The sequence below is a fragment of the Cygnus olor genome, chromosome 2 (genome assembly GCF_009769625.2).
Source record: "Cygnus olor isolate bCygOlo1 chromosome 2, bCygOlo1.pri.v2, whole genome shotgun sequence".
Classification (NCBI taxonomy): domain Eukaryota; kingdom Metazoa; phylum Chordata; class Aves; order Anseriformes; family Anatidae; genus Cygnus; species Cygnus olor.
This window is the reverse complement of record NC_049170.1, coordinates 26,550,261-26,563,234: the sequence shown is the minus strand read 5'-3', so window position 1 is coordinate 26,563,234 and position 12,974 is coordinate 26,550,261. Positions and strand designations below refer to the sequence as shown.

Sequence of the window (12,974 nt, the reverse complement as noted above, 5' to 3'; positions counted from 1 at the left end):
ACTCAGGTGGAAATAACAAACATAACAGTTCTGGGTGTGGAGAAAGCCTGCCTAGAAAGCCCTCTGGATACTTCCGATCTTCCTTCCTGGTGAACAGTCCTAGCATCCCTAACTGCAGCTGAGAGCACTGTCAATCAATAATTAAAGGAAAATCTTTGGTTTTTTTGAAGCCTAGAGAATGGTGAGTTAATTTCACATGAATTGTTGGAGAGAAAACATCAAGAACTAGTAGAAACATAAGATGCTCGCTTGGAGACGCAGACAGCAAAGCCTGTAAGTTCACAGGTGGAACAACTTCTTCAGCAGAGATATGGTTTTGCTTATGACCCAAGTTCTGAAGAACTTGAGGGACCATTACCTTTCCTTTTTAGAGGAACAATTTATCCTAAATATGTCTGCAGGTAGGCATTTCATATCTTCAAGTCTTGCTGTTTTTCCTGTACTATTAGACTTCTCTCCTTTTGCTACTTCTTACCTTGAAAATAGAGCAACCAATTTTCTCATCTGGAAGAGACTGTAAAATTCAGTCTGAGATGCTAATAAACAGCATTTTCACTTGCCAATGCAATCTAATAACTTCAGTGATCATACAGGTGATCCGGATTCAGAAACTTGTATAAGCATATTTTTTGTAGTTATCGAGCCATACTTATGTACTTGGAGTATCAGCAATAACACAGTGCTGACATTAGCTAAGTCCAGAGGAAAGCTGTTGTTTCCGATTTTCCTTGATTGCCCACAGTAGATAAGAGAGAAACAGTTGATGCTATCAGGCTTTTCTTGATAATGCTATACTACATTCATAACAAACATGAACTTTTGTTCTTTAATATACTGATCTTTTAAAACATAAATGTTTGGTACACTTGGTTAACTGCATCAGCTAGGTTCTGCTATCTAAAGTAACTAACTTTTCCAGATGCTTGGGGTAGAGAAGTTCCATCCTAAACTGGAGAATAATAATGTTAGCCCTAGTGTAAGTAGGAAATGCTTGATTGACCTCAACTCAACTAATATGGCATTTACCCTTGGACTATGATCATATTTAAGTGCACAATTATAAATGCATATACAGCTCCCAAGGAAAGGGGGTAAATTGATATTGCATATGGAAACAACAAAACTATGCCAAAGACAGGAAGGAGGAGGCAAAAGTACCTTGCAAATGATTCAGAAAGACATGTCTGAATCAACAGGTACAAACAAGTGCAGTGTAACTGTACATGCACATTAAAGTGCCACAATAATAACATTTCATCTGTAATGAAATAGTTATTTGTATTGTGTTTCAGGCAACAGAAACAGCAGCTTATATTTTCATGAGCTTCTTTAAAGAGTTATTTTTCTTTTTCCACAAAGATGTCTTTGCTGAAGCTTCTTATTGATTAAAGTAAAGAAAAGAAACTTAAATTAGGGTCTTTCTGAGTCCACAAAGCAAATGAAAATCACATAAAAACAGCTCAACTGGGAAGCATTTGCAACATAATTCTTGCAAAGAAATGATAAATTAATAACAAAAAGAGCCGACATATACCCAAGTTCAGAGTCAGACTGGAGTTGCAGCACTGAGGGGTCTGTGTCCCATTGCAAGGTCCTAGGGTGGTAATCAGCCGTGCAGCACAACGGGGGGAAAAAAAGAACACACAGAATTAACTGAAAGGATGAACAAAACCCCATCTCATTAGTTACATGCTGTATGTAGAACATTCAACCTCCAAGTGCAAGGGAGAGCCACAGTATGTCAAACAAGGTTTGCTACTAGCCTATGACAGGACTATTAAAATTACATAGTACCAGTAAACAAAAGGGAAGAAGCTGGGTTTCTTTTCAGATTTTAATTAAAAAAAAAAACAAATATTTTTTCTTTTTTTCTGAAAGACTTCTGACCCTCCAGTTACGGTTGATGCACTCAGCGTGTACAATTTGCAGGCAAAATTTATTGTAATCATGTTTGTTTGATAAAATGGATTGAACACTTGCCATGAATTCCACTGAAGAGCAGTCTAGCCCTTCATAAGCTCCTAAGACTGACTGTAAGCCATCCTGTAAAGAGTGCTGTGGGCACAAACAACACAAACAAACGGCACACTGACACCAGCTCTGACACATTATGGAGGCACCTGGGACAAATAAACACATTCCTCTTCTTTTCATCTACATAAAATTTCTGGGGGAGAGGGGAATGACCCATCTGGAGAAATCAGATGATGGCAGTCTCTTAATGGACTACGGTCATGTGGAACTGTCACAGAAAATTTTCAAAAATTTCAAGACTTTCAAAAATGCCTACTCATTTTTTTTATTTTACTTTGTTTTTCCTCCCTAATGAAGCCATACATCATATGCAAGAGAACTGTCCATGACAGCATCAGGAATACAAGTTTGGCTCCTGGCCACGTTGTTCTGTGATACGAACACTAGATTATGCATTGTACTCACTAGCAGAGGCTAAAGCAAAGGAAAGCACTCCTACACTAAAGCAAGCAAGTCATGTCTATGCAGTAGATAATGATAATCCTCAAAATTAATCCTCAAAATTCAAAACTCCACTCATTTCTTTTGAGTAGTATTTTGACACAGAGAACATACTTTCATCACATCCAGCTAAACCCAGCCATATAACCAGCCATGTTTAATCTACACAAGCCCTTCTGCAACAGTAGCAACCTCTGCCAATGAATTATTCATATAAACTAAAAAGTTATTGAATTAGATTAGAAGTAGATCTCACAGAGCCATACAATTTTGCCACCTCCTATACTCAGTAAACACACCCATTCTGTTACCGATGTTAACTCACTCTCTAGAGAGGCAGACAAGGGCATGTGATTCACTCCGTCGTGCCAGAGTGAAAGATAATCAATCTGTCTCAACACCCTGCGTGTACAAAAAAAATGAAGAACTGTAATGAAAAGGTGCCTGCATTACATGCAGTGTAAGGGTACTTATTCCCCTTAAGTTATTATGACCAATAGTAATGTGTATTGGCATTAAAGACTCTACAATGATACAGAAAGACTCCTCTAAAATGAAATGGCATTACAAAAGGGTCAGAGATAAAACAATACAGTAATAAAAAACAGATGATTTTCCCTCCAGCTTGACTGTAGCTCAAGTACGGCAGAAAGGTAAGTGGACATAAAGATTTAAATGCCTGATGCAATGCAAAAGCATCAGTGTCTAATGCATTACGTATACACCATTAAAAATGCTGTGTGAAAATGCCTTGTAATGTCACCAAGGTCAGTAACATGCAGTAGGACTCACTATGCATATGCCCATTTCTAATGTTATAGCTGCCTAGGGACTACTTATACAGGCTTTCCAAACAGTTACAAGAAAATGTATATAACTCATTTCAGTTATTTCCCCCCTTCACCCATTTCCAAATGTACAAAATTTCCCAAGGGAAGACTAATAAAGACTATTGCATCACAAAAACCCCATTAGCAAATTATTACAACAAGAGCTTGCAACAGGTCTCTGCAAAGACACAGACCTTACAGTCCACCTCTGAGAATCCAGACCAAGTTACAAGAGGGCACATTTACCTCACACTCAACTGGTTGCCTGAACAAAATAGATTTAGAGATCTCACACACTCAAGACAGCACTCAAATCCCACAAATATGAGCACAGCTATACTTATTGTGGGAATTTTCAATACAAAGAAATGCATTCAACCCCTAGTCCAAAAAAAAAAAAAAAAAAAAGAAAAAAAAATCTTAGATTTGTACTCCAAATTGTACTTGTTTTTTTTCTGTATCATGCTACCACTTGCAAAGGCTTGAAAAATAGGTAAGGAAGTGATCTGCTGTGTTGTCCTCTCAAGCTTGGTTGAACAACATTATTGCAAAAACTGAGGCCACAGGGAATTCTTCAGTCTTGCCTGAAGAGACACGATGCAAGTGGCTACGCTTACATCAGGGAGCAACTACATGCTTCAAGGAACAAGACTGGTTTGTCTTTTGCCTCCTCCTGCTGCGTGAAGAATGTCTGCAGATCAAAATGAAACTGAGCGAACAGTAGAGATGTAATATGGACCTACAATATAGCCAGTTCCCATGGCAGTAACACCAGAGAAGAAGCAAACAGATTCTTGATAGACTAGCAACACAAAGATGCTGTTAACTAGCCTGCGCTGTCACCTGGACTAGGAAAGTAAAGCTAATCTGTTTGTGATGAGCAGACTGTGTGACATTCCCTGATCATTTGGATGAGCATTACATTACTTGCTTGTTCTCCTGCGGATAGTTCTCAATGGGGATTGTGAAATGCCATTGGATCTCGGTGAAAAATCAGTGCTAACCTTTTTCAAATCTAGTGCACGAGTTCTCTCCCAAGATAGTTCTTCATGAAGAAAAGGATTACATATTATTGCTCTTTTTTCTTTCTTCCTCATATGTGAAACCTGATTTTGGCTTTGGGACTTTAGCCACCCACAGATAGGGGCAGAGGGAGTAACATTGCAGACCCCAAAGACGAGTGCATGGGCCTAGGAGAACTGTTTGACTGGTAGCTCAGTGGTCAGACACAGGTGCTCCCATTCAGTATGAGTGAGCATAATTTGGGGAAAGTCCCCTTGAACAGACTGAATGGATTTTGGCACAGGTCTATGTAGAAGAAATCTAAAACATTTTGCCATGTTTTAATGGGGAAAAGAGGCTTGAGCATTAGACAGCAGCTAAAAGCAGTGCTCCCTCGCACGTTACTGTAATTCCACAAATCTCCCGGAGTCCACTTGAGTTGAGCCTCCTTCTTCAGGTGAATTGAGTGCACATGGCATGGGAAGAGACCCTGGAAACTCCACAGAAGGAAATTCACTGGTCATGAGAGTCCCAGCCAGGACTAAGCCAGATCAGGCTGTTCCCATCACCCAGAAAGCAGAGACACTGTTTTAATGAGAACTACCCATTGTTTCACAGCTGGTTGCTACATAAGTCTCCCACGCAGTGACAAACAATAGCCCTGCTATCAATCTTCCTTCCACACGTTTGGTGAACAACGGCTGCCCTTGAGTGATCGTAGGATAAAAAATTATTATCAAATAACAGATTGTTCTAAAGCAGCATGAAGGGAAAAAGGACTTTAAGATCTTGCACTAAGTGGACAAGGTAGAGGTGTTATTACCTCTCTTTAAAATGTTCTGCTTTCATTCCTTTAGATCCTCTATTTCAGTATTCTCTATTTGGTATGTATTATGATCTCAGTAATTCAGGAACTTAGGACAGCATTCTTAGATGCTGGTGTTGTTTCAGGTATTTGTACTGAAAAAGTACTAGCTCGTTTTGATGCAATGCATCTTCTTTCTCCCCAGTCAGTAAGGGAAAAAGCTGCAGGAAGAAAGCAAGGGGAGAAAGAGACCAAGATGTCACACATTTAAGAAAAGATTAGATGGCAAAGCAACTTGTTACATTTCTCTGTTCTGGATTCATGTCCACAGCCTTAGGGAGATATTCAGAACAGAATTCTAAGATGGGAGCTATTGCAAAATTTAAGGAAGTAAAAGGAATTTGAACAGAAGTATTCCCTTTTCTGTATTATTACTACAAAGGAAAAGCAGACACTCTGCCATGTGTTAGAGTGCCCTGTGGAACCTTATTTCCAGACTGTTTTTTATGTAGATTAAAAATGTGGAAAAGGCTAAAACAAATAAACTACAAATAAAACATTTGAACTCTTTTAGAAAATTCCCAACCACACAATGCATTAATGAAGCATCACTTTTACCATCTGTCTGAAATTCGTGAGAACTTCTCAGATGATTTAAAAAACTTTGGATCTGGCCTTAATGATGGTATATGAAACATGTAAGGCATCAGTGCCAACACATACACTTATTAAAACATCATAATGAAAGGATACTTAATACCCTGAATTATGGTCAGATTGTGGTACAACTCAGCTCTGGTAAATGCCCTAATCCAGCATGCTGACAGCTTTGTTCTGACTCTTCTTCCCTGAAGCTAAAATCAAATCTTCCCTCATCTGTTGCTGATGCTGCAGAACATGTGTTCTGCATGACTTCTCTTCTCCCCCCACTGTCCCTTCCCAGGTCAAGAGCAGCCAGGCCTGAAAATTCGTGCTTTTGAAAAAGGCTACTCACAGAAATAACAGCAAACCCTGCTTTTCCAAGGGGCCTCTTGCAGGGTAGAAATCTCTTTGCTGCATTGCAAATCATTCCTTCAAGCAGAACTGGAGAAAAATAAATACCATGTTACAGCATCTCCTATCACCAGGTACTACTAGGTGATATACTTCATTCTCTAACGAAACACCATTAGACGGGACAGATCCCGGATCCAGCATCTTCCTTTACACTAACAGCAACATCCTAAAATGATCCCTTGTGTGGAGAATAACTGTGCCCTTCTAACCCCAAAATACTGTGAAGGAGTGTGCCATGGCTCCACAGATTGAACTGCACGGACGTTTTCATAGATCAGAGGCCAATCCCATTAAGCAAAACACAGACTGTTCCCAAGCTGAGAGACAAAAAATGAAGGGGGAGTCACTCACAGCTATCAAGTCTCAAACAGCCTTTGCTTACTAGAGTAATGCTTCTAAAATTATATGAATGTTGGGAAGAAATGACTATTGCCACTTTCCCTGTCCAAGGTAGCAGGGGTATTTATACCCCTGTCTTTCTTCAGGCACCTGAAAGAAGTGCTCTAGCAGGAAAACAAGTCATCACTGGCTTCCTACACAGGAGCAGAAAGACAGGAGATTGCTCCATATACGAGTTCTGAGTACCCAACCTAGACTCCAACCGTGAGTTAGTGTCAGAGGTGGCTGTCCACAGGGAGTCTGGGAAGAAAGGCCAACTAACTGGGGTGGGTGACCAACCCACTGAAATATCTACATTATACCCCCACAGTGGAGCAGCACGGGTATCTTTCCTCTCTGCCACCTCATTCTCAAGAAATTATCCTTCCCGTGGACACTGATGGTGGGACCGTGAGCGTATCTAACTTGTGTTTGAAAGAGGGTGTGGGGATCTACAGGCCAGTCAGCCCCATCTCGGTCCCTGGTAAGGTGAAGGAGCAAATCCTCCTGGAAGATATTTTTAAGCACGTGGTGGAGGAGAAGGTGATTGGGAGTAGTCAGCATGGATTTATGAAGGGGAAAATGTGCTTAACCAACCAGAAACCCATCTACAAAATGACTAGTTTGATGGAGAACAGTGAATACTGTTTATCTCGAGTTTAGTAGGGTTTTTGATACCTTTTCCCATACTATCCCCATAGACAAAGCGATGAAATATGGACTAGATAAGTGGACACTGAGTAGATTGAAAACTGGCTGAACTGCCGTGCTCACGAGGCTGCAGTCAGCAGCACAACGTCCAGCTAGAGGCCAGTCACTAGTGGAGTACGCTGAGATGAAGTCTGAGTCCAATACTGTTAAACATCTTAATTAATTACCTATAGGACAGAGCAAAGTGCACTCTCAGCACGTCTGCAGATGATACAAAGCTGAGAGGAATCACATGGCCTGAGCAACCTGTTCTGGGTGACCCTGCTCTGAGCAGAGAGGTTCCACTAGACAACATCCAGAGGTGCCTTCCAATCTCAGCCTTCCAGTTCTGGGGTTGTGTGATTCCGTGCTCTTCCCTTTCATCCTCCTGCTGACAGCACGCGCTGAAGAGTCAAGATGCTGTCTGCTCTGACAGGAGAGCTATTTGAAAGCCTGTAGTGTTCCACCTAGTTCTTGCTTTCTTTTATTCTGACTTCAAATGCAACTTGCAAAAAAGTGAAGTAGAAAAAAGTGAAGTGAAGAAAAAAGTGAAAAAAGTGAAGAAAAAAAAGCAGTCAAAAAAAAAATAATAGTGCTTTAGGCAAAAGTCCTAACTAGTAAAGAATAAAAAGACTCTTGTTTTTTACTTTGATGCAAAGATGAGCCCCATGTTTAAACTACAGGCCTAGATCACAATTTTCACAAGATTCAGAACTGCTTACATTAAGGACTGTGCATCTGTATGTGGATAATATACCAAAGAAGAGGTTCCACCCAACTCATATATTCTTAAAAATACTGGATGCAACAATTGTGAGATTTTATTATAAAATTGCCAGTAAAATACTAGGGTTTAGACATGTTTAAATGCATTTTTTCAATATGATACCAAATATTTTCATCTAAATTACAATCCAGTATTATTTGCAAGTTTAATGTAAACTATCATGTATCCAGACTTGTTTTTCCCCAAGGTCTGAATATTGCCAGAATGAATTTAAGGCTGCATAATTAGTTACCTATAAAATCTTAAAGAGTTCTACATGCTTTTTTTATGTCTAAATCAGTTTCTCCAAAGCTACTTTACTGTTGATTAATTAGAAAGTCTGAACTAGAAAACTATTGGTGAGAAATTACTGCACGTTTGAAAATATATATGTGTATAGATAAGCTGTTTGTTTTTATTCCTTTCATTCTAGATTTTTGTAATCTTAATTTTCTCCTCTGTAATTTTCACTTTCTGATATTTGTCATACATTTAAAATGTGTCTCCAAAAGAAAATGCATCAAGAAAAAGAAGACTCAGAGCTATTACTCAGAGATGGAAAAGTACCACTTGCCTCAATTGGTGTTTTGCATTTAAACCACTGTTCTGGTGCCATCTGTGCTCTGTTTAGCAGATCTGTTCCACTTTGAAAGGATTGGCAAAAAGAAAATACCTTGCTTGTGCTACTTGTTTTCTGAAGCACATTATAAGCAAGATGGTTATCAGCATTTAGGGAGGGTTTGTGCCTCTCAACAAGACGCTCACTTACGCTTGTACAGCAGAATGGTCTGACATCACTGTGGGTCCTTGTATTCGGAGCTGGGCTGGTAATCATAAAATAAAATGCCATAATGCATTCAGTGAACAAGGAGTTTGGCACCACAGTTGGAGATCAGCCAGATACTTGGGTTTTCATTTACACTCCCAAGAAGGCTGACACCTCAGACTTCCAGTCTTCACCAATAAAAAGAGCAACTACGACCTCCCTGGGAGCAGAACACTGTCTTTCAGCCGCCTGGCAACCTTAGTAGCACTTCTCAGAAGAGCATGAGTTTAAAGAACTCTTTTTTTTAGGTATATTTATAAAAAATCATTGACACAGTAACATTTAAAACGTGTATATTTCAACATTCTTCTTAAATCAAGCCTATATTGCTGAATGTATTTAATAATTTTCAAAATCCACCTGAAATTTAAATCAGAATGAACAATCCTGGTGTGATTTTAATCGTAGATATATAACGGTACGAACACCTTGTTGATTTCAATTCCATAGAATTCCACTAAGTAAATCAGAAGTTAAATTTGTCCAATCTGCTGAACTTATTTCACATATTTAAGGTCCGTCCTTTAGATTCAGGTCTACTTTACAGGATATGATCTCCTGGCAATGTAACGAGCCTTATCATTCTCACAGTTTCTATGCTATAGCTACAGAAATCTTAGTCTGGAAATTTATGCTGGTTTACCAGAAGGGTCACTGTGAACAGCAGGCAGTATCTGCGAGGACAAAAGGTCACATAGTTAGAAGCTTCTGCTGAGCCTATGAATTCACACAGATTTACTGTAAGTGCTGGATAGCATGAACTGTCATCTTGAAAGTGCATTAATATAAAACATGTTCAGGAGGGGGAAGGCACAAGTCGCTTTTTCCTTGTAGCAAAACCTGAAGCGTTTTGAAAATTCGTTAAAAAAATATATCTTTCATTTTGTTTTTTTTTTACGCAAAGAATAAGTCTAGGCGACAAAACAGAACTCAGATGATCAGAAATGTTATCAGGTCCTGCAGATGCTTTAAAGGAACTGCAGTACTCACATTGGGGCACTTCAATCCAAAAGCATATGTATGTAAGGAAAGTTTTCTCAAAAACTTCAGGGAACTTTGGAAACTGTCCCATAAAAGACAAGGCTACACTTATTAATCAAACCTAGTAAAGACAATCCGTAGCGTTTCAGAAGAGTCAAACAGCTAACAGGAAGGCGAGAAGCTACAGTACTGTCTGGTATTATTCAACTGAGGAAGGTGAAAAAAACTGCAAATTTTCACATTTGTGTCAGAGTAACTGACTAGCTAGGAGAAGAGTTGGTGCTTTCCTTCCTTTACACAATTTATTTTGTGATACTATTTTTTTTTTTACTGATTTATTTTGTGATACCTATGTGTATGAACAGAAACAGCAAAATCCTTCCAGAAGAGGAGGAGATTTTTACTACAAAATAGAAAATTGAAAAAAAGAACTCACTGTATGACAGTTATCGAAACGCTAGAATTTCTCACATCAACAGTTAAAATGTCAAAAATGTTCATGACACTATTATCTGACTTTTAATAGACCAGCTTAGATTTATTCTGCTTTTGAACTATTAAAGCGTTGATCTGGGGATTTAGTGAAATCTTTCGAGTGGCAAGAATTTGCATTTTATGGACTTGAAGAAAATTCCTAAAAAAGGAGTTACTGAAATAGCTACTCAGAGTCTCTTTTTATTTTTCCAGATTATAATTCCATAAAATTGTGAATGGGTATTTTCTGAGGAGCTTTTCAATAGGTTAGTGAGAAAGAAAAAGTCTACATGCACAAACTGTACCAGTTTAACTACATTAAACAGTTTAACATAAGAGATAATCTCACAAAATTTAATTAAATCAAGATGAAATTCTATGCAAGAGAAATTCTGTTTAGGCTGAGCTGGCCTTAGCAAGTAAGTTGTTTTAAAGATTAATAAAATGACCTGTTTTTTTCTGAAAGCATTAGTGTTTTAGTCCCCTAAAAATCTGATTATCTGACTAAATATATGCATGATATGCCTGGAAAAAGATAGAGAAAAATAATTACAGCTGATAATCTAAATGGTTAAGTGGGGCTTTAAACATTAATATTATTCTCTTCTGGATGCAGCTGGGGCTCAGGTTTCCAAGGCATTTTATGAAGCACCCTGGGAATGGCAATCTTCCCTTCTCCTTTAATTTATAGCATGGAGATGCTCGCTAATGAGAAAAATAATCAAAGATCTGGAGGACTGAACTCTATCCATCCTTCAGGAATGAAAGCACAAAAATCCTTAATGATGCCACAGGCTCACATGCTAAAAGGATTGCAGATGATTCTAATTAATATGGACTATTCTGACTTTGTAACTGGCACGCACTGAGAAACACTCTTTGCTTTCTAGGTCAGATGTGCAGACACTTGAAAGCAACTGCCAAATATCAGTCCCGAAGGTGTCTGCTTATGTTCATAGGCTAAAAAAAAAAAAATCGGCAGGGAGAGGCTTCAGATATTTTGTGCTAAATATACACTGAATGTAAAGGAGTAGGATTGGGGCTGTTCTTGTGCAGGCACAAAAGGAGGGAACAGGATGCAAGAAACCCACCATTTCCTCCAGCCCCGTATATACGGACCTATACAGGGCAAGCCACGATGCATGCAAGCAGCTCCATGCAGCATTCACACTGAGCAGTCTGTGCTCTGTGGAAAAGGATTGGCCAGCATGGCTCCTGTCACATAAATGGGTTGCAAATGGGAAGTGTGAGAGGTTCGCTGCTTTGCTTTAAAAAGCAGCAGAATTCCCACAGCAATGATAGCTGAGGCAGCTAGGATGCCCCCGGGTCAATCCTGCTTCACACACACCAGGAAGATTCAGGCCAGACTTAAGGCACAATTTGGCCTCTAACACCGAAAGAAACTGTAAGATGAAACTCATGTGACAAGAGATCCTGATGAGGGTATCATGGCAAATATAGGAGAAAATTGAACAGCTGGGATGTATAATTCTGCCTTGCCATGTAACGACAAACATCCCATCCCAAACCCAAACCCACAAAAACAGAGCGACAACTCCAGTACCCCACGGGTTACCTCATGTGCCTCTAGCCACCAAACAGATCTTTCTCTTGGCTCTTTACTCAGATTCATGTCTGTGCTGCACAACAGTCCCTAGGGTTAAAATCCTTCTTTTTTGAATAAAACACCATTCAAGTGAAGATCACCATAAAGTAGCTATTTTCCCTTGGTCTTTCCTGCAGCTCTCTTCAAGTCTTTACATTGTTCCATGCTTCCCTTTGGCTCAGCACATTTATGAAATATGTATGCCACTAAAACAGCCATTTAAAGCCATTTTGCACATATAAACTGGTCTTAAAAAAAACACCACCAAAAAAAATCTGCTACTAATAACAGTTAAAGCTGCTGCTCCTGGGGCAACACAACGTAGACCCACTTGTACTGGTCACATTTACGAAGGATCCCTGTCATTTGTGAAATGGGTAACGCAATGAAGTGCGGAGAATTTAAAGCTAAGCAGCAATGATGAACAGCATCACTGCACAGAACCTGTCAAACACACTTACTTAATGATAAAGTAGCTGAGCCCTAGGCAATGTGGTTATGTGGCAGTGGTTTTAGCAGATCTTATAGAAATGTGTTTTTATTACGGTCTATAAGAGATGTTTTCTGTACCTAAAGAGAGGATGGGCAATATGCTGCATGGACTGTAAAAGACAATCCACTACAATAGCCAAACCTTCCTGTCCAACTGAACCAGAGAACAGGATCTGACCTCTTCCTTTGCCTTCTGCATGTGTCTAACTGAACAGCAAAGCAGACATCTAAAAAGGGGAGAAGCATCCTGGTACCCTTTCTTCAGCTTGTCAATGCATTATATTACTGTACTAGGTAAGGAGTTGTTTAAAAATAAAACAGTGAAAATACAAGCTGAGTTGCCAAGTCTGGTTTTTCAGGCAAAAAGCCTGTAAAGCACAGAACATAAAGACTTCAGTGACATTTGGATACACTTAGGAGAGATCAGCAAACAAAATCTTTATGATTTTAATTGTTACATGGCAAAGAACACACTTACTAACTAGATGTACCTTTTTTGACTTGACTGACAGTGAGCAAGATTACACACAAAACTGCAAAAGGGTAAATATATTGTGTAAGTGCCATGCACTGACTCATTCAGTGCCCAGATG

The 12,974-nt window shown here is 39.2% G+C and overlaps 1 protein-coding gene across 9 annotated transcripts in view; it reads right to left on the bottom strand.

Moving 5' to 3' along the window:
- DYNC1I1 (dynein cytoplasmic 1 intermediate chain 1) overlaps positions 1–12,974 on the bottom strand; it is a 192,323-nt gene that overhangs the window by 152,369 nt on the left and 26,980 nt on the right. For 6 of the 9 annotated variants that reach the window (XM_040550237.1, XM_040550236.1, XM_040550241.1 and 3 more), the window contains exon 6: positions 1,535–1,594. The exons of the other annotated variants lie outside the window; for them this stretch is intronic. In XM_040550237.1, coding sequence (XP_040406171.1) covers positions 1,535–1,594 — 60 coding nt within the window. The remainder of the gene's footprint in view (positions 1–1,534; positions 1,595–12,974) is intronic. 9 annotated transcript variants of the gene reach the window in all.